The sequence below is a fragment of the Schistocerca americana genome, chromosome X, assembly GCF_021461395.2.
Source record: "Schistocerca americana isolate TAMUIC-IGC-003095 chromosome X, iqSchAmer2.1, whole genome shotgun sequence".
Classification (NCBI taxonomy): domain Eukaryota; kingdom Metazoa; phylum Arthropoda; class Insecta; order Orthoptera; family Acrididae; genus Schistocerca; species Schistocerca americana.
The window spans coordinates 327,509,668-327,536,045 of record NC_060130.1 but is presented as its reverse complement, the minus strand read 5'-3'; the positions used below and the strand labels follow the sequence as shown (position 1 = coordinate 327,536,045).

Genomic DNA, 26,378 nt, shown 5'->3' with positions numbered 1-26,378 from the left:
AATTGAGGTGAACATCCATAAATGTTTGTGTGCAGTGTATGGCGATGCTGCAGTTGACATGAGTACTGTTGGGGAATGGGTAAGGTAACTTACAGCCTCAGGAAACGCAGAAACAGAGCTCCATGATCAGTCACACTCAGGATGTCCTGTCACAGCCACTGTTCCAGACATGCTGAATCGTGCAGATGGCATCATTTGTACCGACCAGCACATCGCAACACGGCAATTGGCTCTACAGTTGTTGGTCAGCATTGTAAGTGCGTCTGCAATGATCGAGACTCTTGGATATTCAAAGAGGGGCTCATGATGGGTTCCATGAATGCTCACAGCGAATCACAAGATTCAAAGAAAGGCCATTTCATCCGAGTTGTTGGAGCATTTTGAGACCAACAGAGAGGCTTTTCTGTCACGGATCGTTACAGGGGACAAAAGCTCGGTGCACCACTTCGCACCGGAAACAAAAAGGCAGTCCATGGAGTGGCATCATCCTCATTCACCACAAAAGAAGAAATTCAAGACAACCCCTTCTGTGGGAAAAGTCATGGTGACAGTCTTCTGGGATTGTGATGGAGTCATTCTCATGGTGGTGGTGCCAAGAGGGTCAACCATCAATTCAGCGACGTACATGAAGGCCTCTGAATGAACTCAAGAACCGTTTACAATGTGTTTGATTGGACAAGAATCCAGCAGAAATCTTGCTCCAACACAATAATGCATGCCCACACACAAGTCGGAGAACCTGGGAAAACATGGCCAAATTGGACTGGACATCACCACCTCATCCACCCTACAATCCAGACCTGGCAACCTTTGACTTCCACCTCTTTGGGCAGCTTAAAGATTCTCTACAGGGAACACACTTTGAAGATGACAAGAGTGTCAGTCATGGAGTGAAAACATGGCTATGCCTACAGGACAAGAGCTTTTAACAGCAGGGAATACATGGTCTTCCACAACGTTGGCATACGGCCATAGAATGTGACGGAGACTCTGTAGAAAAATAGGACATGGACAAGACATGTTGATGTATATTGTCACCAAATTCTGATTCTCAACAATAAATGTGTTCTGAGGAGAGAAAAAAAAATGTGGGGCATTACTTATTGAATGACCCTCATAGTAGTAGTAAGAAATGCTAGGTATGTATACATTAAAAGGGAAGGAATTGCTTAGTAACACCTGTAATTATTGATACTAACACAGTCACAATAAGTCTGCAATTCCCATCTCTACGGTAACTGAATCAAACATTTTAGGCCTCTTTGTCACTAGAAGATTAAAGACATTCCCTGTCATGACTAGTTTCTCTAATTAACTGCTCAAGGTGATTTTCAGAAATAGGTGGAAAATATTTCAAAAGCCTCACAGTCAACAGTTGAAATTTCCCATTATCACTGTAGTCTCATCAGAAATTTTATGTGAGATTTTCTCTGAAACTTTATTTTACTGCAGCTCCTGAGACAAGTGATCCATAAAAGTGTCCAATCATCACATTCAACCCACGTTTGGATCTTTTCCTTAGACTGATTATTTCTCATTCAGAACATGTAATAGTTTAATAAATATTATTGAGTTCTACATGGCTTGGAATTTAATATCCAGCTGTTATTATTGTTAATAAGTGAATAATTCTGGTCTTCACTATGGTTGCTCCTGCATTTTACAAACATGTTCTTTTCCTGATTTGCAAGAGTGAATGTCTCTGTAATTAATGTAGCTAATCTACTTCTTTCTCCCATCATTGTGTGGAATTAGCTGTCAAGAATATGGATAGGTTACTCTAACCTGAAAATATTCTCTTGTGAGCACCCCAAATACTATGCTGCCAAATTAATTATTTTCTGTGTACAATGCATGTCTGATCTGTTCAGGGGTGGGGTTATCTAAAACTCTCCACTCAACAGTGTAGATGAAGAGATCTGTAATGCAGAATTGTCTAAGCTTACAGTTCATGTCTATGATTGAGGCTAATGGTGCAAACAGTGAGTGGTGCTTCCACCCCACATGCAAAGATAGTTGTTGAGACTAATTTAGTCATCAGTCCACAGGAACTGTAGGTGGAATCTGAAACCAAGTGACATGTGTCAGTTGTGCAGATGCGAGTTACAATTTGATCCTAATTATAAATAGTGCATTTAATAGCTGCCGGCAGAGTCACTTCCATTTTTCTGTGAAATCCCCTAGCAACCATAGACAGTACACAATGATCTTCCTTCTAAATCTATTATCTATTTCACACTGGAGCTGCCAGTCACTGTCAGTCTCAAAATAAGTGGCACTGGGGCAGCACACCATATCTGTTGCTAGACCATAATGGGATAGCGATGTGACTGAGCGTGTAGGACGGTGCAATGACATCAGACAATCTAAATGAGGACTGTCACGCTGTTGTAATAAGAGATCATATTGGATGAATGTAGTGATGCAGGTACAGGGAATTCATACAAATTCAGACTAGGAACTACAAACAATGGAAGCTTGATGTTGATGATGGCAACGACAATGCCTGGTGTCTTTTCGGCTGTGATTATACTAACTATTCCATGAAAGGAAAAAAACGTATACTGCATAAGCACTGGCACTGCACATAGACAGACACTAAAATGTGAGTAATGATATTTGGATTTGTGATGTTCGCACAACATTACTGTGGGGCTACTGTGGCTTGCAAACTCAATTTTATGTTAGGCTGGAATTTTTCCATCTGTGGAAGATGTTTTTTAGTGTGAGACTGTGAAGTATATATGGCCATATACCTGACTGCACTTCCTTCAGTTATGATTATGTCAAGTCTTGGGCAAAAAAAAAAAAAAAAAAAAAAAGTGTACTACTTGCCAGGTGCTGCAGTCATTAGGTTGTAGCCTATGGCGAACGCAACTCTAAACTGCTATTAGGATTGATAACTCCACGATCTGCACAAACAGAACCAGTAGTAGTAGTAGTAGTAGTAGTAGTAGGTGTAGTTGTCTGCTGCTCAAGCATTTCACTGCTTTATGGGCAAACAAAAAAGTGGAAAATGAAACACACAAGTTCAGTTCTCCATAGTTCAGGTAGTATGCTTAAGGGCTGTTTCTGATTGAAATGGTATCACTTCCAATCAAAACTATCATCATAATAGAGCTCTTTGTGGCTGCCTGCCTCTGAACAAGGCCTGATCTCAAACTCTCCTGAAACCCATCTTCAGGTAGTAACCATTGGACACCACTCATCACTTCTGTGAGTATTAAGCACTTTATTAATTTTTACATGTATACAGTAAATTTTTAGACAAAAACAGACAGTGTCCACATCTGAAATCTATGATGTTAAGCTGGTCACAAGTGATATAAAAAGTATTCAGCTAAATCTTACCCAGAAGTAAGAGGGCAAGAACTTGGCAACTTTTAACAACATTGTTGGAAAAATTTCAACACACACTGGCAAAGTTAATGATGGGATAACTACTCAAGAACATGAAAGTATGGAATCTATTGTAAACACGAACAGCCAACATCAAGGCAACTTGCATGTACAGTACATTTTTTCACACAAATGACTACAAACTGCAGTGAATGCACAAGTCTCCAGTAAACATCAATTTGAGAACGTTTTAGCATATCAAGGCCTTACAACAGATGGCCAGTTACATAGCTCTGGCCCACGGTACACCTACTGAAGAACTGTCAACTGTGTAGGCTACAATACGCACAACCTATTTGCGCATAAAAAATGTGACTTATGCATTAATAACGAGGATTAGCTCTTATAAGTCACAATTATGAAAGTGGCTTTAAACTAGCTGGTTGGTCACAAAATAATAGTAACAGGATGTTTCTGGACTCACTTATTATTCATCTTCAGATGACCTAATGACAAATTGGTAACAGATTTTTTTTTTTTACAATCTTGCAAGATTACACAAGTGTCTTAAAGAGGACATATACTTAAACATAATTGAACATCAAAGACATTTAAAATGAAAGACACACCATTTAGTTCAGAATGAATATAAACATTAATAAGACTCCTAATGAACATCGAAAGAAACAAAGTTTACTAGTCCACACAGCAAATAACTTTGACCCAACATGTGTGCTTAGTAGTATGGCTGGCAGATAGTCCCACACAAGAGCGCTTCAGCTTGTTGATGCCAAATGGCTGTGATGCTTCCATATATGGCTGGAATGTAATTGGAGGTGGTAATTTCAATACCTATTACAACATTTGACATAAAATGTAAACAGATTTTTTCTCACATTATAAATAAAAATTAATGCCAACATGAGACGAAGAAAAGTTTGAAATATATATACAGGGTTTTGCAATAAAGATATTTTTTGTAGCAAACACAAAAACAGATAACTAAAAGCCTGTGCCAAGAGGTCAAAGGTGATAAATAAACCATAAAATATACAGGAGAACACAACCTAACCCAATGAAGTACGGAAATGCAATTTTTTGTTCGCATTTTTGCCCTGTATTTGTTCAGAAATGCTAAGGAACCATTGACTGCTGCTGGTGATCTGTTCATTAATTGAAACTTCCTGGCAGATTAAAACTGTGTGCCGGACCGAGACTCGAACTGAGGACCTTTGCCTTTCACGGGAAAGTGCTCTACCAACTGAGCTACCCAAGCACAACTCATGCCCCGACCTCACAGCTTTACTTCTGCCAGTACCTCATCTTCTGCCTTCCAAACTTTACAGAAGCTCTCCTGCAGGTTCGAGTCTCGGTCCGGCACACAGTTTTAATCTGCCAGGAAGTTTCATATCAGCACACACTCCGCTGCAGAGCGAAAATCTCATTCTGTTCATTAATGATCAGATTTGGGGTTGAACGGCAGTCAGTGTATATTTCAGTCTCTTTGAGGATCTCTAGTGATCCACTTTTTCGTTACAGCAGCACACAATAGTTCTTTAGAATTTTTGATGAGTTGTTTATGAACAAATAGAAGGTAAAAATATGAACAAAAATCTACATTTCCATATTTGATTGCATTCGGTTATGTTCTTCTGTATATTTTATGGTTTGTTTGTCAACTTCTGCCTCTTAACACAGGCTTCTAGTTTTGTTCCTCTTTCTCTTGTATGCCTTCAACCAAAAATATCTTCACTGCACAAAATTGTACATATTTCAAACTTGTCTTTGCCTCATGTTGGTATTAATTCTTACTTATAATGTAAGAGACTATCTGCATACATTTTACACTAAATATTGTATTATGTACTGAAATTACCACTTGTAATTATGTGCTGGCCACATATGGCAGCACCACAGCACTTTCGCCATTCAGCACCAATAACCTCTCTCGTGTGGGATACAACCCTGTATGTTTCTTAAATTTGTTTCTTTCTAACATTAGTATTAATGTTTATTTATACTGTAGGAAAAATCTGTATAAATATTGCAATAGGTATTGAAATTACCACTTGTAATTAGGTATCAGCCATACAGGGCAGCACCACAACACTTACACCATCTAGTGACAACAAGCTCTCTTATGTGGGACTATCTGCCAGCCCCATTACTCGGCTACAAGTAGTACACATGTTAGGTCATAGAGTTATTTGCTGTGTGGAATGGTACACTTTTTGTTTCTTTCAGCATTAATTGACATTCTTGCCAAAGTTCTACACTGATTCTGTATTAAAAAGTATGTATTTTGTTTTAAATGTCTGTGTGTTCAATTATGTTGTAGCATATATCCTCTTTTAAAACACTTACGTAATCTTGCAAGATTGAAAAAAAAAAAAAAATAATAATAATAATAATTTTCAATTTTTTTTTCTGTTACTTTGTCACCAGGTGATTTGAAGATGGACAGTACCCAAAACACGTAATGAATAATAAATGGGTCCAGAAACACCTTGTGACTATTATTTAAGACCAACAAACTGTTTTACAGCCATTGTCATTACTGTCCTACACCTTTACTACGACTTTCACTCATGTCCATGATCTTATAAGTAATATGAACTTGCTTTTGGTTCAGGTTTACAATTTTCAGTGAGTGAAACTCTGTTCACCGCACAATGCTTTGAGATGAGTAAGATATCTAAAGAATATTTGCCTATATGTCAACTTTTGTTACTTTGTAGAAAATGGTTTTAATTTATTACTGAATAATAAATTTCATGTTGTGACCTTTTTGGGGTGCAGTGTTCCCTCAAAAGCTACTTTGGACACTCTCCCAATTTATATGCATCAAGGAATCTTCTCTCATCAGGTTTGCACAAGAAACACTATATACGTAAGGTAAGAAATGAAAAAGAAAAAAAAAACTTACACATGTAATATGAAGCTGCATTGAAAACTTGACAGCAAAACTATGGCTGTTGTCTTGACACCATCATGTTTACTATGTTTCCAGTTTGCTTTAGAATCCTTACTGCATCATCATGCTCTAGTTTTGTAAAATCAATCCCGTCCACTTCTAAAATTTTGTCTTCTGGGAACAATAAGCCACTTGCTGGACCATCTGGATTAACTTTCGTTATGTAAATTCCCTATGAACAAAAATATCCAAATATTGATATATTACTCTATAATAAAAAATAATAGTAACAGGAGTAGTCAATTACATGCAGAATATCTCGCTTAAAATGTCATTTTCTACGTTAAAGATTTTCGTGATCGGCAATCACCTAGAATAGTATGTTGGAGTGGTAAAATTTATCTAGTATTGATGTCGGAGATGAGAAATAAGGCTAAAAACGTAATGAACACCAGTACACGTGACAACAGTGAAGTAAGGTGAGTGAAAGCCTATTGGGATGCTGTTCCCAATCTAACCAGATGGTTGTGGCTTGTCTCTCCCAGAAACTACACTGATAGGGGACCAAAGGCACCGTAATTTGAGAACCCAGCATACTCATCAAACTGCCATCTTTTGAAGCTGTTCCCAAACCACATTGGTTGATTAATTGGCCAGTAGCTGTCAATAATGTTTGAGTTTTTGCCTGGTTTAAGGACTGAGATGATGACATTCTCTCCCCATTGCAAAACACCAGCTAGCCAAGTACGACTGCAGACCCTAAGTAGATGTAATCTGTGAGAGTTGCATTTAGGTACTGGATCATATGATTATGAATTGAATGAACTGAGGGATGTTAAGGATAGGAGGGCGTCTTCAACTTGTCTTTTGTGTGTTTGAAAGGTAGCTGGGTGAGAAGAGAATCTAGGAACAATCGCAACATGGGTTGTGAGACGTTCAGGAAGAACCAAAGCTCTAGTAGAAATATCATCATGAAGGTAGAGATCCAGAATAGTTGTTGATCTTCGGCCAGTACACTACGGAGCTTGACTCACACCTGGAATAAAGACGCATATCTTCCTTAGGAAGAGATGTAGAGCTCCCAGCATTCCTTCTTACTGAGTTAATTAGATAGTGAACACTTGCATGGAGCTGCTTAAAAGTGATGACAGTGGTCTGCAAAGGATATCACTTGAGATGGGCCTGAACAGCTGTTGCAATGTCTTTGGGCCAGCATGGTACCAGCTGCTGGTGGAGGGGCTTATACAAAGGGGAGTAGCAGTTCCATCAGTGTAGGCAATGGTGGTGCAGACACCTCCAACAACCTCGTCAATGAAGTCCAATGGAAAGGATATGAAGGGGACATTGGAGGCACACAACTGCCAGTTGGCCTCTTCAGAGAAGCAACTGGTCTGTCACACCCTAACAAGAAAGTGACAGGATCACAAGGAAGTGATCACTGACACAAAGTGTTTCGGATCTCTAGGCTCACCAGAGTAGCTTTCTCCAAAGATTACTTTCCTTTGTTAACTACTTTAGATGGCTGGGACTCTTGCAGGGGCTTATCCACTGTGACAGTAGGAACTGAAGAGGAGTGGGAAGCCCTGAGACCTGTAGTCCACAGTTTCTTTAACTGCTGGCTGTTCTAGAGTTGCTGGTCTAGATTTTCTGGGAGTTCTTTCACTGGAGGAGATGCTGCTTCTCTGACCAGATGGGTGAATTGAGGTCCCCAAAGATGATGCTACCAGAACAGGAACCATCCCCCTCCATGGGGAATCTAACATAGAGGGAATGGAGGGAGTAAGTGTTCAGGTACTGCTGTAAGAGCAAAAAATTTGATTCCACTGGGACAGGGTCATCATAATTTTTCAGCACTTCAAAATATGAGATACAATTGGAGACCTCAAGTTTCTGTCTTTTAAGTTCTTTCAAGTGTGAGGTACAGCAACTGTCTCCGCAATTGACACAGATGAGTTTTCATGAAGTGACCAACCAGTCTCCACAATCTGGATTGTTTGTACAATTGGAAAACACATTCTCAAAGCATTGGCATTTGAAGCATCACACCAGGGATGAGAAAAACAGATTCACATTACAATGGTAGACCATGATTGTAACTTTCTCAGAAGTGGATCCCTCCCAAAACCAAGTATGAATACTCTGCTGTCAACCTTGTTGTACGGTGACCTAGACATACACGACATATGAAGTAAAACTCTTGCATCACCAACTTTTCATGTTAAGTCCCAGAGAAAAATTAAACCCTGCACTATATTTGGTCTTTTATGCAGTGTTACACTGAGAAATACAATTCAAAATTTCTTGCAAGGGAGTAACATTCAGGGCTTGGTAAGAATAACTGTTTTAAGACAAACATTTTGTAGTTTACTGAAGGAAGGTAATTCTCAAAGCATATTTTCAATACTACCTACAAATCAATGCCCAAATGCAGCTTATGTCACTGAAAGCCTTTAAATAAGTATTAACAATGTAAGAAAAATATAGATTGCTACTTCCTGTAAAGATGAAATGTTAAGTTGCAGATAGGCACAATTAAAGGACACTTACACATTAGCTTTTGGCCACAGCCTTTATCACAAAAAGAAACACACACACACACACACACACACACACACACACACACACACACACACGACTACCACCTCCGGCAACGTCGACCAGAGTATGTATTTGTATGCCCGCTGGATCACCCAAGGACATCATTACTAGAGTCTGCTTCATGTGAGATGAATAATAGTGAGCTTTGTGCAGCAAAATGCCACACTGCAATGATCTTAACAGGATTAATTTTGAGTGTCTGAACTATTTCCGTCATACCCCATCCATACTTGTTCTCGCTGAGTTAAAATTATAAGACTATCTTTTACATTGTAGCTCACTGTTTTTCAATATTTATCTAGTCTGCAAATGGGTCACATAAGTTAAAACATTAACATTTCAGATTCTGGTGAAATGTTTTGTTGATTATGTGATGTGTGATGAAAGTAAACTGACTTGAAACATTTCAATGTCGAACCACTTCATGCTATGTAATTTAAATTCTTGGAAAACGCATTAAACTGATACAAGGATCATCTTGAATTTTAGGCATATTTTCTTTGTAGAAAACCTTTGCAATGTTGTCGGTTAAACCAAAAATTGAAACCAGAAAAGCAGAATATTTTAAAACAAATTTAATTTAAAAGCGAAATGCACTTCAGAAGGGTCAAATTTTGATGATAAAATTAGACCAGGAAAATAAAAATCCTCCTTTGTTTGGTACTGAAACCCCATATAGCTGATATGTTGAGTCACAAATAAGCCCATAATCAAGACAGAAGTTATCACACAGTGGTGTGCCTGTCTCACTCAACACTTCAAGTACATGAAAAGTGGTTACCTTTACTCCTTCCACTGTTTGTGAACATTCATGGGACATAACTGGTTTAGAAGTAACAGGATAATTCCACAATAAAACGAATTTCAGGCAAATGAAATACTATTCTTATAAATCATCTTTAAGGGTGGGTAACAATCTTCTCCGAGTATGAGAAAAAGCTGGTCTGTTCATGTAAAAGGTTTAGTCAATAATTTCTTTTTCTCCTTCATGAAGAGTTTGTAGTTAGGCATATCAAAACAAAAAAACTACACAGAAATGAACACTTTTCAGGACTTAAGATTGTTACAAGGTTGATCACTTTCATTTTGTCATAAAATATATGGTGAGAAGAAAAGGTACTTACATTATCATGCCTATCTGCTCGTTTCACACCACCCATTATACTGAATCCAAGCCCAGGACTCTTGGTAATTGTTACAGGGAACTGAAAAGAAAAAACTATATAAACCTTGGAAACATACTGCTGACACAAGCACAGCACTGCTATATGACAAAATGAGATAGATGTGGCAATTGGTTCTTTTGTTTGTTCACTGCGGGGAAAACTGCTCTGCAACTTCTTGAAAATCAGTGTTCTGATCCCTCTGCTGGTTTTTTTTGCTAAGAGTCTTCTAATATCCCTGGGTGACTGAACACAGTCTAAACCAGTGGTGAATTCATTAATGAAATGATGTTTTTCTCACGCTTTTCCCAAGAAGTGGAGTTATTCGCTAAGTTGCCACAGGCTCATTTAAGTAGGTAATTATTGTTGGCTAGATACTGATAGCTGGTAGTGGAAAAGGTGGAGAATGTTCACAAAATATTACTTGTGTTGTGCTGCTGTGGCTTCCTAATAGTTGTTTATATTCCTCATGCCCCATATCTGTGTAGTTACTTTCTTGATGGTGCAACCCTAGAAACCAGAAGCATACAGCCATCAACTCTATTTAAATTACACACATTCAAAGCAGTATTAACTGCATTTTGGACTTCCTTCTGCAAATATTACATTTTTTTGGCTAGCACTCTTCATGTTATTAAAATATATGCCCTATCCATAGTCTTCCTGGTGTTTCATTACTGCAGATGTCACAATTAGTGCCAGACATGTGTGGTATTCATGCTCTTTAATGTATTCTTTTATTGTTCTATTAGTTTCACTTACATACTCCTTTCTTCTGAAAAGGGAATGGTCCAATAAGACATGTTGAAACCTACCCTGAAATTTTTTTACACATGAAGAACACAAAAGAAATGCACTGTCAAAATTTTAGCAGCTAAGAGGCACTGCAAGTATTTTTTTTTTTTTTTAAAAAGGCAAGCTTAATATTGCCAAATTCATAGCTCACCAGGCAGCGGTGGAAATGTACACCCCTAGTGGTGCATGCACAACTAGGCATACACACAGCCGAGGTCAGCAGTACATTTGTAAACAGGAAACACGACACAACCCGATCATAATTTGTAAAGGCCGTTTCAGGTTACTGTTCGTTGATAGTTTCTCTGACACAACAGTACACAGTACCCATTCTCTTGAATTGGCCACTCAAGTAACATCTATTACAAATTCTCAGCTGCATTTTGCAGTATTGGTAAGAATTGACAATGCAGGTAAAGCTGAACTAATATTTATTATGCTTTTGTAAGAGTACCTTTTTCTCTTCTAGTTTCACAGTAATATGGAATCCAATTAACATACTCAATTTAGCAAAGACAAAATATGAAGAATATGATTTCCAACCGAAATCAACTACTTCTGCATCATTTGTTAGCTGATTTCCTTGACATTCATTCAAACGATATCGACATGTCATTTGAAATTGTCGATACGTTAGAAGAAATAGAAAATAACTGCGACGATTCCATGGATTGTGGTTCAGACGACATCAATTGTGCCAGTAACAGTTAACAGTTCTGAATAAGAATACTTCCCCCCCCCCCCTTTCATGAATTACATGAAGTAAGAAATATGCGCCAATCGGAAACCCAAATCCATCTGAATGAAAAACTTCAAAAGATTTAGAACTGCTCGTGAGAGGCTATGCACCACTACCGATGGTGCTCTATGAGACTGGGCCCTCCAAATTGCATCTGACATGAACATTGCTAATTTCCAGGCTTCGTCAACCTGGCCACACAAGTTCAAGAAATTGTACAGAATAGGAAGTCACAAAATTACCAAGTTTACATCATGTAAATGTGTAGAGCAGCTACCAATGATAGACAATGTTATAGAGAAATTCATAGCCGACATAAGGACAAAACTTGCTGTCATCCCCGCAACTACTGTTTGTAATGCTGATCAGTCATGTTTCATGAAAGAACTGTGTGCACACCACACTTTATCATTTCAGGGTGAAGAAAAAATGCAGTCAGTTGCCCCAACAATGAATGCAATGACAATTTCATGTACGATAATGCCAGTGATAAGCATGAACGGTTTACTGTTTCCGCAGCTGTATATCTGCCTTCAAGGCAAATTAGAACCAAAAATAAAAAAATGGACTGTTTAGCTGCAAAAGTCTTGCAATCATCATATGAAAATCAGGAGAAATGGGAAAGAATAATTTAAACATTTTGTTCAACAGGTATTCCTACCATGCAGAAACTAATTCATAGCTTTTGTTGGATTCATGGTCTGGACATAATGCCTCTGTTTTTGTGGAGGACGACGACGAAAAGTTTTTAGATGTAATGTGGATCCCACCTGGAACTAACAGTGTGAGTCATCCTCTCGATAAAGAATTTTTTCGACAATGGAAAGCATTTTTCAGGAAATTATCAGACAATATAATTTCTGATACCTCTCACTCATTTCAAATTTGTCAGCAGAACAGTATTCTTAAGCTCCAATCATTTGTGCATTACCAGTTGCTTTCGCCACACTTTACAAATTTGATCAAGTATGCCTGGTATGCAGCACAATATGCAGAACAATGCCCAGGAGCATTTCTGACTCCATCCCAGTTCTGTCTACATAAAACTGGTGGTTACTATGGCGTGCCTGACTGCATCAATTTTCCCTGCGTCCAGTGTGCCTGGTGCAAGAAAAATGTTTGCTTTTGTCATTTAATAGACACTTTGCATTTTTTGTGATGACTACAGGGAGTAAACAAAGAACTGTTTCGCTGATAGTCAACTGTGCAACATTCAAACATTATTATAAGGAATAGCCTACAGGAATTGTTATAAAATGTAGTACTGCGAGACACATTTCATTTCAACAGATTAAAAGTCTTCCTTGATGGAAGTAGTCTGTGACATCAAACACTGCCATTATTTTATTTTCTCTACTAGCCACTTTTATCAGAATTACATGAGCAAGAATTGAACTGTCAATAGACGTTAATAAAAAAAAGTTTGTATAGTTTAAGCCAGGTTTTCACCAAAGCAAACAAGTTAATAAGCATGAGCAAAAGAGAATTCTGTCTGGTGTACCCAGTAGGTCTCTTGCAGGTCTTTCCACTGGAAACCACTGCAGCTACTTACAAGTCCCTAACCTTCCCAAGTTACCTAATCTCAAAATGGAGACCTGAGGTTTATTGTGGAATCTGAATCACATGTCTTTCATGGCCATTCAACATCTGTGAGAAGTGAATGCTCGGTTAAAAATTATAGTGAAAAAGTCGTGGTCTGGACGGGATTTCATCCCACACTCTCTGGATCATGAAGCGTGCAGTTTGCCACTGGACCGTTTTTGTTTTAGAAAAAAGAAAACAGAAAAGAATACGACCATTAGACCTTACACATGTAGTGGAAACGGTAGCTGTGTCACCTCTTGATATGATGCTCAATGTCGGTAATTATTGTTCTCATTATAAGTTTCCCCTCAATGGTAATGAGAAGCCAGGGAAAAATGGCAGCTGACACACAAGGAAAATTTTGGACCAGTGCTAACGAGAGATGGAGATGCAATTCCGTGTAAAAAGCAAGATCTCCATGCATGTCATGCATCCACACAAATTGACATGTAAATTCTTCCTTCCTTGTGCCATTTCGCATACTCTGTCAAGAACAATGCACTCGCCATGCAAAATAATCCTCACTGAATAGTGAAGCTTTGCATTGTGGCTCTAACAAGATAGAGTTGTATCCTGTGTGCTGAATATTAGCTCCAAAAACTAAAAACTAACACAGCTTTCACAAGCAATGTTCACTACCTCGTGTTCTCTTCCGTTCCCTCTAGTATAAATGACTACCCATATAAAAGTGAATGGTAGCGAATTTTCTGCAAATGCTCATTTGCACGAGTTTGCTTCCGTTCACTCCATTGTAAACCACGCTTTAGGCGCTTACAATTGGTGTCTGTGAACTTTGGGTAATTCCACTACGGGTTGCTGCGTGAGTGATTTGCCGAGTCACGCGCTAGGCGTGCAGGGCTGTACAAACCACTGTTATAAGCTGTTCTTCGTGTGGCAAAAATGTGTAACTTCAACATTTTTTGCAAAATACTTGCAGTGGCTCTTAACAGCTAAAATTTTGGCAGAGCATTTCTTTCATTGTCTTCTTTCTGTGTAAAAAAAATTCAGGGTAGGTTTTGACATGTCTTATTGGACCATTCCCTTGTGAGTTGTGTTGTGGAACCAAGTACTGAAGTTTTTCTGCTTGAATTTTCTGCATCTGTGATGACAACAACAAGCGATCATCATTTCTCAATGGAAACAATGAGGGCCAATGACTTTTATAGCATTTCCATGGATAAGGTCTTCAAAAGCTCTTCAAAACACCAGGAACGCCTCCTCACTCTGTGGGGTCACCATTTGTCACTAAGGTAACTGACAAAGAAAGAAAAATCCTTTAGGAAGAAGGAGTGTGTTCTTAGCATAAGTTAGTTAAATAGTGTGTAAGTCTAGGGACCAATGACCTCAGCAGTTTGGTCCCTTAGGAATTCACACACATTTGAACATTTTGAAGTGACAGTCAACAAACCTCTGGTACACTGCAGCAATCATGAAAATAAACTATCATAGGTAGGCTGATGTTTTGGTAGCACTTTTTTCCTTCCTCTCCCCCCTTCTAAATCTGTTGTGGATCCTCTTCTGACCCAATACAGTTGTTGACATAAACTACAGTTGGCTTTCTTCAGAGAAGTGCCAGGAAATGAAGCAGGCAATTTGCTTCTTTTCCACACAATGATGATGGAACTAAGGAATGAAAAAGTACACTGAATTACCAATGACGTGAATGAATAACAGTCATTTTAAAACAGAACTGATCTCTCCACCCAACTCATATCGAAGTTTAATTTTATTTTCAAACCTACCACATTATAAGAAATGTTAATAGATCCCACTAATTTTTGTTGCAGACACATAGTTCCCAAACAGGACTATCACACATGCTAAGATCTCCATCATACGAAGAACTGCTCTGTGCTGCGGTATTGGTGACAAGTCACAATTGTTCACAGTTCTAGCTATGTGCCAGATCCAGTAGCTAGAGATTGGCTTTTCAAATTTCATTTTTGTAAAAACGTTTTTATGTAAACAAGTGTGTGCCAATTTTATTTCTGGAGTTTTTTTTATAAATGCATTATCTTTCTTATATTAAAAAAGGATCTACTATTTGCTTCTGTTCAGCCTACACATTGCAGCATACAGCATGTAACCGAAGTTCCAAAAACTTTATTTTAAACTGGAATACTGATATGTATGTCCATTAATGACTATGGGAATGTGATGTAAAAGAATTAGTAGTGCACACTAATGCACTACTTTTTAGTGTGCGATAAGTTGAGAATGAGGGTCAGCTGTTAAGTGTGCATGGGTAGCTAAAGCAGTTAAGGCAACCGTTAGCATAAAGCAAGAAATCCAGGCTGAGTCCCTGTCCAGCACAAACTTTCAACTTACGTTATTGAATTATCTCCACACTTAATCACAGCTGATGTCAATACTTCCCATGAAATTTTGTTTTCTTTGTTATTGTATAACAACTGTTTGCGTGTTGTAGTATCCGAGGCAGAATTTGGGGATCAGCTCAGCATTTGCCAAAACAAGTGTGGGAAACTGTCTGGAAACCATGATCAGGCTGCCAGGATTACTTGCACCCAGTTATTAATCTACTGCGTCCACTCAATCCATGTCTGGCTCACCTCACTATTACAAGAAGATCGATTCTATACAGCAACACTGGTTACTGAAAATTGTACTACTGTTTTAAAGGAGAGATACAACATGCTGCTGACATCCCCCAACCACCATGTTTCAATAGTTCACAACTAATTCATATGCCTTTATTATTATTTATTACAGAAGACAAGAGACAGAACTGCCAAAATTCTTGCATTTAGTTATGGGACACTTCAACACACAACTGTTCACAACCTTGCATTATTCTTTGCATTTAGTGAACACTGAAATTGAAAAACTGTAAGAAACACCTTTGAGGACTTCACTTTGATAGTGATGAAGTGGTGCAAGCAGAGGTGAGGTCGTAGCTTCGTCAACAAAGTCAAACATGCTACAGTGATGGTATCAACAAACTGGTCTCTTGAGAGAACTGTGTTCTTTGCCAGAGTGACTATGTTGAGAAATAACTATGTAGACATGAAGAATAACAATGTATAATGTTAATAACAATTTTACTTAAAAAGCTCTAAGAGTTTCCGGAAACATAAAAAAATTTGGAACGATTACTTTTCAACACACCCTCATACAATTGTCAATGTACGCTGGATAACACTTGGAACTCGCTGCAGTACTTATGAAGTATAAAGTCTAGAGTTTACTATGTCCAAAAACTGTCATCTGACCACTAAAGAGTCTGTTTGATCCCCCCACCCCATACATATCTTCCTCCAATAATCATTCTGCACACCTTTCTGTATAACATACATTATTATATCATTTTCTTTACAATAGATTCAGTAGGGAACTGCTGAGTAGCACTCACTCACTCCCTTACTGTAGTGTGCTGCATGCTATCATCAACTGTTGACTTAAAATTTGGGATGTTACCAGACTGCTCTCAGGGATGTAAAGTCAATTCTGTTTTGTGATTTGCTTCTGCAGTTTAAATCTGACATTACTACTAAACATTATTGACAAAACAATAACTAAAGTATCGGCAATTGTATGATTCACCATCAGGGAGTGTCTAAATGGAATTTTACAAGCAGAAAAATCATATGATTTTAGTTTTTCCTTGGTTGTTCAAGAATTATGTTAACTGAATATTCTTTGAAGAATTGAAAGTTACTGGCAGTTTACTGCAAACTTTCTAAATGACCCAATCAACACAAGTGCTTACAACATTACATTAACCCATGTAGAAAGGAGCTAAACTGAAGAATTAAAAGTTAATCGCAGTGACCCATCAACCTGGTTTACTTATCATTTTTCATCATATAAAGTTAAAGGCTGATAAAATATGTGACTATTGTATTGTTCTTTGAGCAACAATCCTTAGCAGTGGTATAAAAATAGAAAAGTACTTCCAGAGAAAGATTTGTAACAGGCATATTTAGCACATAGAGGCAACACAATGCTCACACAGTCTGGTCCAACACAATCTGCTTTTGTGAACAATTCTGTTGCACAAGATTTGCAGATCATTAATTTTATTTCTTATCTGTCTCATTTTGATATCCCCTTGATAGCAAGCTCATTAGTTTCATAAGGACGAGGGAAGCTAAAGGCCATGATATTCTTCAAGTAAGTCCAGTCACTGAGGCATAACAAGGACATGCATAAATGTTCATTAACAAGATTTCACTAAAAATGCCTATATTTCCGGAATGAATCTTTCACTTACAGAAGCTATGTAGCAGCCATGACTCAACACAGATCCCTTACAAGCAATGCTCTTACTGAGTGACAGACGCCTTTCTCCCAGGGCAAAGTAAGGCTCGCTTCACGCTGGGACACTGGTGACAGTCACCAGAAACGGTCACCGACTGAGATACGTTTGTTTGAACTGGCGCGTTCACACCGGGACACTACACTGCCTCACCGATCCACTGTGATGGACAAGGTCACTGTGTTTACAGCAGTCACTGCCAGACCTGCACTAGTTTGAATTGGAGTGTTCACACTGGAACACTGATCACAGACACAGCGCTGCAGATTTGCCAACTGACAGACAGTCATTTCTGAGACAGTGACGTGAAATATTCATTGTTCATTATACTGTACACACATGAGTTTTGATCTGATTAACTCGGGATTTGGGATGTCAAAAGCGATGGCTGTAGTAATGAAAACAAATACGTGGCAAGAAATTATAAAGAAGTTTGTGCATGATTTCAATGAGAAGGGCATGGGTAAGAACAACAAAATTGGTAAGTTGTATGCTCTTTTTTCAAATTTAATACTTTATTTTTCGGACCATAAAAGGCTATTGAAATTTAGTTGCTACCCCTGTAAGAGTCCATTTCACTCACTAATCAGTTGGCAATACCTGCGGTGTCGGATACTAATGATCCGAGAGTGTTCACCAGTCACCGGTGACCTTCACTGGTGACCGTCACCAGTGTCCCAGTGTGAAACAGGCCTAAGATATCCACGATGGTCTATGCAGAGTTTGGAAAGTGGGACAGGGGTATTGGCACATTCAGGCTTTGTCAGACCACTGCTCATGCCTGCATAGCGTAGCATTGTCAATCGTGAGCATTCATGGCAAAGGGTAAAGGGCTTAGTTGAAATGGCAGTATTTCATACAGTTTATATTATGAGAAAGTTTCAAAATGAGTATGTTTACAACTAATAATGAGAATAAAATTTTTAGAGAATTCATTGGGTGCTAAAGTAAACACTACACTTCTCCTAAGAGTATAAAGATTACAATGCAATTAAATGCAAATGTTCCTTTAATTAAAAATATAGAGGAAGAATATATTCCATTAACAAAAGTTACTTACCACTGTAGCATTTTTGTGAAGACCAAACATCCAAACTTTACTTGGTTTTGCTGTAACTTCAGGTGCTTTTTGTGCACTAGATCCCATTCCAACAGGTATACGACTGTGTTTACGATTATGGTCAGTCTGAGAAGTCCGGGTGGCCTTCATTGGTACAGGAGATCTGTTATCAGATACATCTTCATCTTTTTTTATGAAGCCATTTCCAACTGCACTGGAGGCCAACTTAACAGGTGGAAGATTTGCATAATTCAACACAGATTCTGCAAGAGAAGTATCTGGCACAACATTTGCGGGAGCTACAGAACTGGGCCTGCTTCCTGATGATTGTGAGCTGTACGAGCTCCTCTTCGAGCCAATATTTGAATAAAATCCTGGCAGGGGAATACCTGAAGTCACTGGAGGACCCAAAGTACGAGTTGTCTTATCAGCCCTGGTCACTGCATTGCATTCCTGCTTTACTGGCAACCTTAGAGAAGGAATCTTTGTAGACTTTACTGTTGCCGTATTTGTAGAACCACGTGTTATATTCTGCAATAAAGTTGCCGAATTAACAGAAGGGTTGCAAAGGCTTGATTCACACGTAGGGGTATTAGACAGTCTCGAATTTGGTCGCTGTGGTGTCGGTACGATCACGTTTTCTGTTATATGTGCTTTTTCTTGAGTAAAAGCCATTGGTTCCATTATATCCTTCTCAGCATCTGATTCTAGTGAGTCTGTATGTGAAAATGCTGTATTTTGATTAACGCAATTCTTATCTGTGTCAGCAGGGAAACCAGTTGCATTTGAGTCCACTGTTTCATTCAATTGTTCCGGATTCAATATGCTTCCAGAAATAAAATTGCCCATTTTACTGCTATCTTCTGTCTTTACGCTGATGAATGGAGACAAACTGGGCAACTCTTCAGTAAATTTCTCATGTCGTTCTTTACAATTATCGTAAGACCCACCAAGATTAGTGACATCACCTTCCAATGCACTCAATTTAGTATGTATCAAACCAGATTCGTCATTCAAATGGCCGCTAAAATTTTTATCAGGAGCAATATCTTCCTTATCTGTGACGAGTAGAAATGAATTACGGTTCTTCTCCTCATCTTGGAAATTTGAGTTCTGCACAGGTGTAGGTGGCAACATTCCTGAAAATTACGAAATAACTTCAAACAAGTTACATTACCATTTCAACAAATACTTAAAAGTAGGTCAAGACCACACCTTTTTGACTATGTGTATAACTGTATGGAAAAAAAAGGGGAAAGGAAAGGGGGGGGGGGGGGGGGGGGGACAGCGAGCAGCAGCATAGTACTGCGCTGAATGTTTTATACAAAATGCATACTGCTTGTTGTGTTTATACCAAGCACTGTAAATGAAGTGAAACATTGCACTTGTTGTATTCCAACTAGGGTTGTCAATTATTCCATACGTTGCAGGAAATCCCATATTTTCACCTAATATGGATGAAAATCCTGGGTCCCCTATTTTTCAAGAAATATCCTGTATTTTCAGAATTCCCGCCATTCATTCTTTTAAATTAGATAGATTATATGATGATTCCTTTGATGCTCTTCGTCATTCCCTTTCCTTTGCTCCCCCCTCCCCCTCCCGCCGCCCCCATATCAATTAATTTAGGCTCACAAATACGGTTTCCATTCAGTGTTATATCAGCCTGATACATGACGAGGAATTCCTCTTTCACTATCCTTCAATTGTTGTAGTTGAGTTCTGAGAGGACAATGTGCAGCACTTAGGCATTGAAATAGTTTGTAAAAAGTTAAGCTGGATGATGCTGGCGAGTATAGTGGAGAAGAAAATTCACTGAGGAAGAAAATAAAAAAGTTACTTGTGTGTGTCACACTAATTAGGAGCAATACTCATGGATTGCACATATAAAGAATAATCACCATAAAACACATTCTTTCTGCAAGGAGGATTTTAATACTGCACATGGTGGCAACACAGGCTGTCTTCAACATGCGAAAAAGTTGGGCAAGGAGTATGAATTATAGGCTTATAGTCATTATTTATTTTGTGTTGCTCATTTTGTAATCTAGTTAGTGCAGCAGTGACTAATTAGTTAAAAATGTCTTGGTAGGTCACAAAGAGAGGGAAAAAGTAAGTCCCTTATTTTTTGCATTAATCCCTTATTTTCACTTCTGTTATACACTACTATCACATTTGTCGCCTGAAGATGTTGGTACAGCAAGAAACCAGCTGTGACTTAATAAATGCACCTAAAATAACAGCTTAACACACATTTTATTCAGCTGTGGAAGCATTAAGATTATATCGACAGAAATGGCATGTGAATGACTGGGTATTCCACAACAACACAATGGTGTATAGTCTACAGTAATCATGAATTTTTGACAAAAAATTAATGGTGCTTGTTTCTCACACACAGCATTCAACAGAACTAGCTTTGGGTGACTTCTTCCTCTTCTCCAAGATGAAAATCAAGTAGAATGGGTATTGACTGATTTGCTACAGTGAAGGAGATTCAAGCAGAATCACAGATCACATCCTAACAATGACTTCCAAGATGCATTTCAGACATGGCAGAAATCTTAGGATTGATGTATTCACTCCCAAAGGGATTAAATTGAAGGTGATAGTGCAGAATAAGATCTGAATATGATGTAATAATTTTAACTAATACATTTGTTGAACTTTTGGATAACACCTCACATATGCAGTGGTATGATACTTACTTGTGTAAAATTTTAACACATTTCTGTTTGTACAAGATACTTTTAAGTATGTATGTGTAAGGAAATAATATAATATATGTGGCATTTCTTTACATTTTGTATAAACAAGTGTCGGTAATAATACACTCATCAGAAATAAGAGGCACTGAACAATAGATGTCTGTAGGAAAGGATAATAAAATCAGACAGCTTAGCATTTAATTGTTATTTTCTATGCACTTGTGTGTTGCTCAGCAACTCTTCTATTTGATGAGTAGTGATTAATTATCATACAGATAATCACATTCCATTCTGTGTTCATTTGGTTGCCAATGCACTCAGTTCGAGTGGCCCACTGTTGTATGAAACAAACTTTTTACTTTCCCACCAACCTCTCCAATATTTCACACTACTTTATGAAAAAGTATATTAAATATACAGGTATATGTTTGTCATAATTTGCAAATAAGGCCAAAAAATGATTATCCTGATGCCACACCCCATTCTCAAAATAGTATCCTGTGTATGGATGTAACTTTAAAGCCTTTATTTGAAAAATGTAAGTACAGAAAGGTTTAATATAACACATAAATACTAATTTTAAAGAAAGAAAGAGGGATTTGCTAATATGGGTCACCAGGAGATGTAGGAACTAGCAGAGCTGAAAATGACTTTTCAGGCAGATCTCCCAGAAGTATTACTTTGTAGTTTACTATCAGCTGCTCAATGAGCTGCAGCTTGGGTAGTTTAGTAGTGGCTTTAAGTCAAGTACCTTGCTAATTTACATTTACGCTTACCTTGATAATCCTCAGGAGACGCTTGGGCTTTCTGCTTATTCTGCATCTGCATATTTTCTTGTTGTCTAAAATATGCAGCTTGTTTTGAATATGCTGCAGCAATGTAATATGGAGGAGGTTGAGGTTGGCCCTGCTCACAAGGTGAGCAGGAGACTACACTGCTCATGGACATTTCTTCTGCTGCAGAAGAATTTGTGGATTTTTTCACATACTTTGCTTCACGGATAACAGGTCCTCCTCCTACAGCTACAACTGGACTAGCTGCATCCAAATCATCAATCTTATTTCTGTTGACAACTAAGCCTTGCTTGAAATCTTGAGGGACTTCAACTCTGTTATCAGAAATATCAAGATTTTCGTTTTCCCTACCATTTCCCATAGACTCCTGAAAATAATAATGCTGTTTTTAATGAACTGACTGCTAATAATTACAATTTATGGTCAAGAAATTCCTTCTTTTAAAGTTGTTACAGTAATAAAAAATGGGACTTTACCAAATCTCTGTTTAAATTAGGAAATTGTTATTTTTCCTATTTATTTGTGTACTTTTCAAGGTCCTGTGAGATCATATGTGCTAAAGGTTACAGGGCTGTGGAACAAGTCGTCATATATAGTTAACAGAATAAAACAGTATACAGTAGGCAAGATGCTTATTTTGCAGTTAATAAAGGGTTGTACTGTAAACCGCAACTGACACTATTATAAAATGAATGATATTCAGATATATTCAAATAAATTAAAAGCAAAACTTTTGTCATAGTGTACACAACAGCATAGATCAATGCCTTAAATTACTACAGGGAATCCTGTAATGAATAAAAAGGACACACCACAAGGAAGATAAAGATTGCACTGAGAATTTCAGCCATAAAGGAGCTAGTGTGCTCGTTGCTTACAGGTTGTAATACAACATCTGGTAAGGACAATATACACAACAGCAAGATGAAACAACATACAGCATGTTGCACAGAAATTCTGCTAGACTTTTGCAAAACCATGTGAGTCACGAAAGCAGTTATAACCCCACTTTTCAAACAATTTACTGAATCACTGCTGTTAACAACTGCATGGAGACTGTAAGTGTACCATTATCGATACCCTTACTAATAAGTGAGAACAGCCATCAGCTTCTGGAGACTAGTACATTGTTGGCCTTCTAGAAGGTTTCAGACAGGTCAGTTCCATGCCAACAATCAGGGAATCCCCTATTAGACTGCACATTCATGGGAGATGTTGGAGAGACATCAGCAGGTTACATGTGGCTGAAGGTAATGGTCGGAATAAGTTTCGATAGTTGAGGAAATATAAATTTTACTGAAAACGGAGGAGTGTTTATGGAACTGTGGAAGAAGTTTTGTGATTTTATAAGTAAAGTATCGAAAATTATAAGCAATAAAGGAGGATTGTAGAGTAATATATCAGTGGCAGCCACTGATGGCACACGACAATTTGAATATTGTAAAGGTGACCATCGACATAGTTGGATACTGGAAGAAGTCTTATAACTTATTATGGTAGCTAGAGAGACAATGAAATCTTCCTGAATGTAACTTTCATTTGAATCTTTTGTCTAGAGTGATGTGAGACTGACTATGACCATGTATTTCTTGCAGGGACACACAAACTGCGTTAAAATTAAGTCAATTCCATCGATACAGTACTGTGATTAAGCATAGACCTCTACAAGCATAGATCAGCTAAGGTACACAGTAAAATTCAATAACTTTCTATGTATCTAATGTTAATGCCACCCCTTTCACTTGTCTGATTGCCACTAAAACCGAGTGAACTGTAAACAATAAAATAAATGAGGGAGGGGTTGCAAGATGACATTGGAGAACATGGCGAACTGTCACCTTGTCTGAATCTTAGACTACAAGGATCTCCTGGCAGAAAATGTGGTTTCAAAAGGCACCTCTTCTAACTTTGTAAGCTGTTCTTTCTGAAGATAACTAGACAATGGGCTTTTCTGTATAGGCAGCGTGATGTGTTATTGTCTGTGAGGCCACAATAGATACCACCTAACATTCAGCCCTTCCTCTAACTACATTTTCATACCTGTATACCTGATTGGTTTGAACTGAAAAATCATGTCCCACCCCCAAGTTCCACTTGTAATACAACTGTCTTTGATGTAGCCACCAACAATACAATATCTGTTGCAAAGGGTCCTGTGTAGTGTTCTTCATTTGTTGATGACACTATTTTCCACTCATCCGAGTTACCAACTTGACCATCAAAAACTGATGAGACTGGAAAAGTAGGTAAAAGCACTGCTACTGAAAAAATGTCACTGCTGATGTTATTCACAATGCTGATTTCAGAATTATCGTAGTGAGATGATGCCATCAAGACAGTTTTAAAAATTAAATGAGGTTTCTGGGCCTTTCTTTTCTTTATTATTATTATTATTCAAGTTTACTTAGGTGCTGAACCAAAGGGTTCTGAAGGTACAATCTCTCTCATTTAGTATCTTCAAAAGCAAACTGGGGAAGCATAGGGTATGCCTCTTACAGTTCTGTACGACCTTTCCATACTTGCAAATTTTCGACTGCAAAATAATGAAGCATTTTAAAGAAAATGTATATAACAAGCCCATTCAAATATGACATAAAATCAGTGACTTGTCTGTCCATAAGCTATCATCTTTCATACCCTTACCAAATTGTCAAGGGAGTAAGTCAATTCTTCTTTGGGCTGAAGGGTGTGACTCCAATTTCCACACTATTACAGGAGACAAAAAAGTCCAGATAACATCTGACTAAACTCTAGTACCAGATTTTTTCATTTTCTCTACTCTGAGGTCTAATTTTATACATTAGCATCATAATGTTTAGCATACCATTCTTCTCCTAGAATGTATACTAATGGAAACATTTTGAATTATTGCACTGCATGGAAGAAAAACATTTCACATTATTCTTTTACAACTTAGTTCCTACAGAAGTGCAGTAACATTCAGAACAGAAATCCAAAAACAAGTCAACTACACCTTCTAAAAACCTCTGATATGCAAGTTTTCATGAAGGTTAAATTCATAACAGGGCTCTCAATAGGTAATTCTAACCTTCCTTCTGGTACACTCTCATCCTGGTAAACTTCTTCAGAGTCATCTAATAGGCATCTTGGAGAGCATTCCTGACAAAGTGAAATGAAATAAGCGTACAGCATTGTGGGCCGGGAGTCCCCCATTCGGGGAAGTCCGGCCGCCAAGGCGAGTACTTATTGCATTCGACGCCACATTGGGCGACTGGCGCGTTGGAGATGGGGATGAAATGATGATGAGGACAACACAACACCCAGTCCTTGAGCAGAGAAAATCTTCTGCCCCAGCAGGGAATCGAACCCGGGCTTCTTGGAGTGGCATTCTGCCATGCTGACCATTCAGCTAACAGGGCCGGACAGCATTCCTTACATTTGTTGAGAACAAGTTATGGCAATATGACAGGAAAGCACCATAAACTATAGGTTGCAGATCAAAAAGTTCTTTTTTCTTCTCTCTGTTAAAGGGGACAGGGACCTGATAACTAAAAGATTGCTTCAGTGTATCATGATCACATTAACTACTTTAAATATCCCAGATTTTTTAAAGAAAGACTGTGAGATTCCGAAAGTTTTCCTGAGTAGAAAATCGACATATTTTCTTTTGTAAATCTGACCCATTTCACATTTTTTTGTACGAAACTTTCCCCATGGTCATCAGACTTTTTCCATTTGTAATGAGTGCTTGAAAAGTACTGGTGGTGGTGGTGGTGGTGGTGGTGGTGGTGGTGGTGGTGGTGGGGGAGATGGATGATGGACTTTCCAAGGCTTCTTTTTTCTTTTTTCTTTTTTTGCCTTCAGATGTTGGACACAATCTTTGGGGTGGATAGGACCTCTACCTTTTGTTCGGGATTTCAATTATGGAGTGATTTGTGTTGCATTCAATATGCAAATGATCTGGCACTAAAAACATTTGTGGACAATAACCTCCAATGATGCGTCATCGTTAACAACTCATAACAGCATTGCAAAATGTGCAAGTATTTGTTCTGACCACCACATATAACACAATTTTAAAGGCAAGGCATTTAAATATTTTACTAAGCACAACACTGCCTCGTCAGCTCGGTGTCTGGCCTTGTCTTCACTGCACGTGTAACAGTACACTTATTCATTCTTGTGACGGAGGACAGTCAGATTGAAAATCCACTGAAGACATCTGAAGCAGACCAGAGTACTTCCAAGCTGCTGCATGTCAGAAGTGCCAAGTCAGACAATTCTTGCTGAATAGTAAATTCATTCTGAAGTTCAAACTCCCCTCGTAGTTTGAACAAGTCCATGCAAAAATAAAAACTACTTACGCATTTGGGGTAAACCTTTTCTATTTTTCGACATAGTCTCCTTTTAGATTTATATACTTCATCCAATGCTGTTCTAATTTGTT

General features: G+C 38.2%; 1 protein-coding gene across 3 annotated transcripts in view; it reads right to left on the bottom strand.

The window, feature by feature from the left end:
* Positions 1–26,378, bottom strand: part of LOC124555814 (protein lap1) — a 150,956-nt gene that overhangs the window by 7,379 nt on the left and 117,199 nt on the right. For all 3 annotated transcript variants that reach the window (XM_047129881.1, XM_047129882.1, XM_047129883.1), the window contains 4 exons: positions 21,953–22,337; positions 18,469–19,607; positions 9,976–10,056; positions 6,266–6,485 (listed from right to left, as the gene is read on the bottom strand). In XM_047129881.1, coding sequence (XP_046985837.1) covers positions 6,306–6,485; positions 9,976–10,056; positions 18,469–19,607; positions 21,953–22,337 — 1,785 coding nt within the window. In that variant the 3' untranslated portion in view covers positions 6,266–6,305. The remainder of the gene's footprint in view (positions 1–6,265; positions 6,486–9,975; positions 10,057–18,468; positions 19,608–21,952; positions 22,338–26,378) is intronic.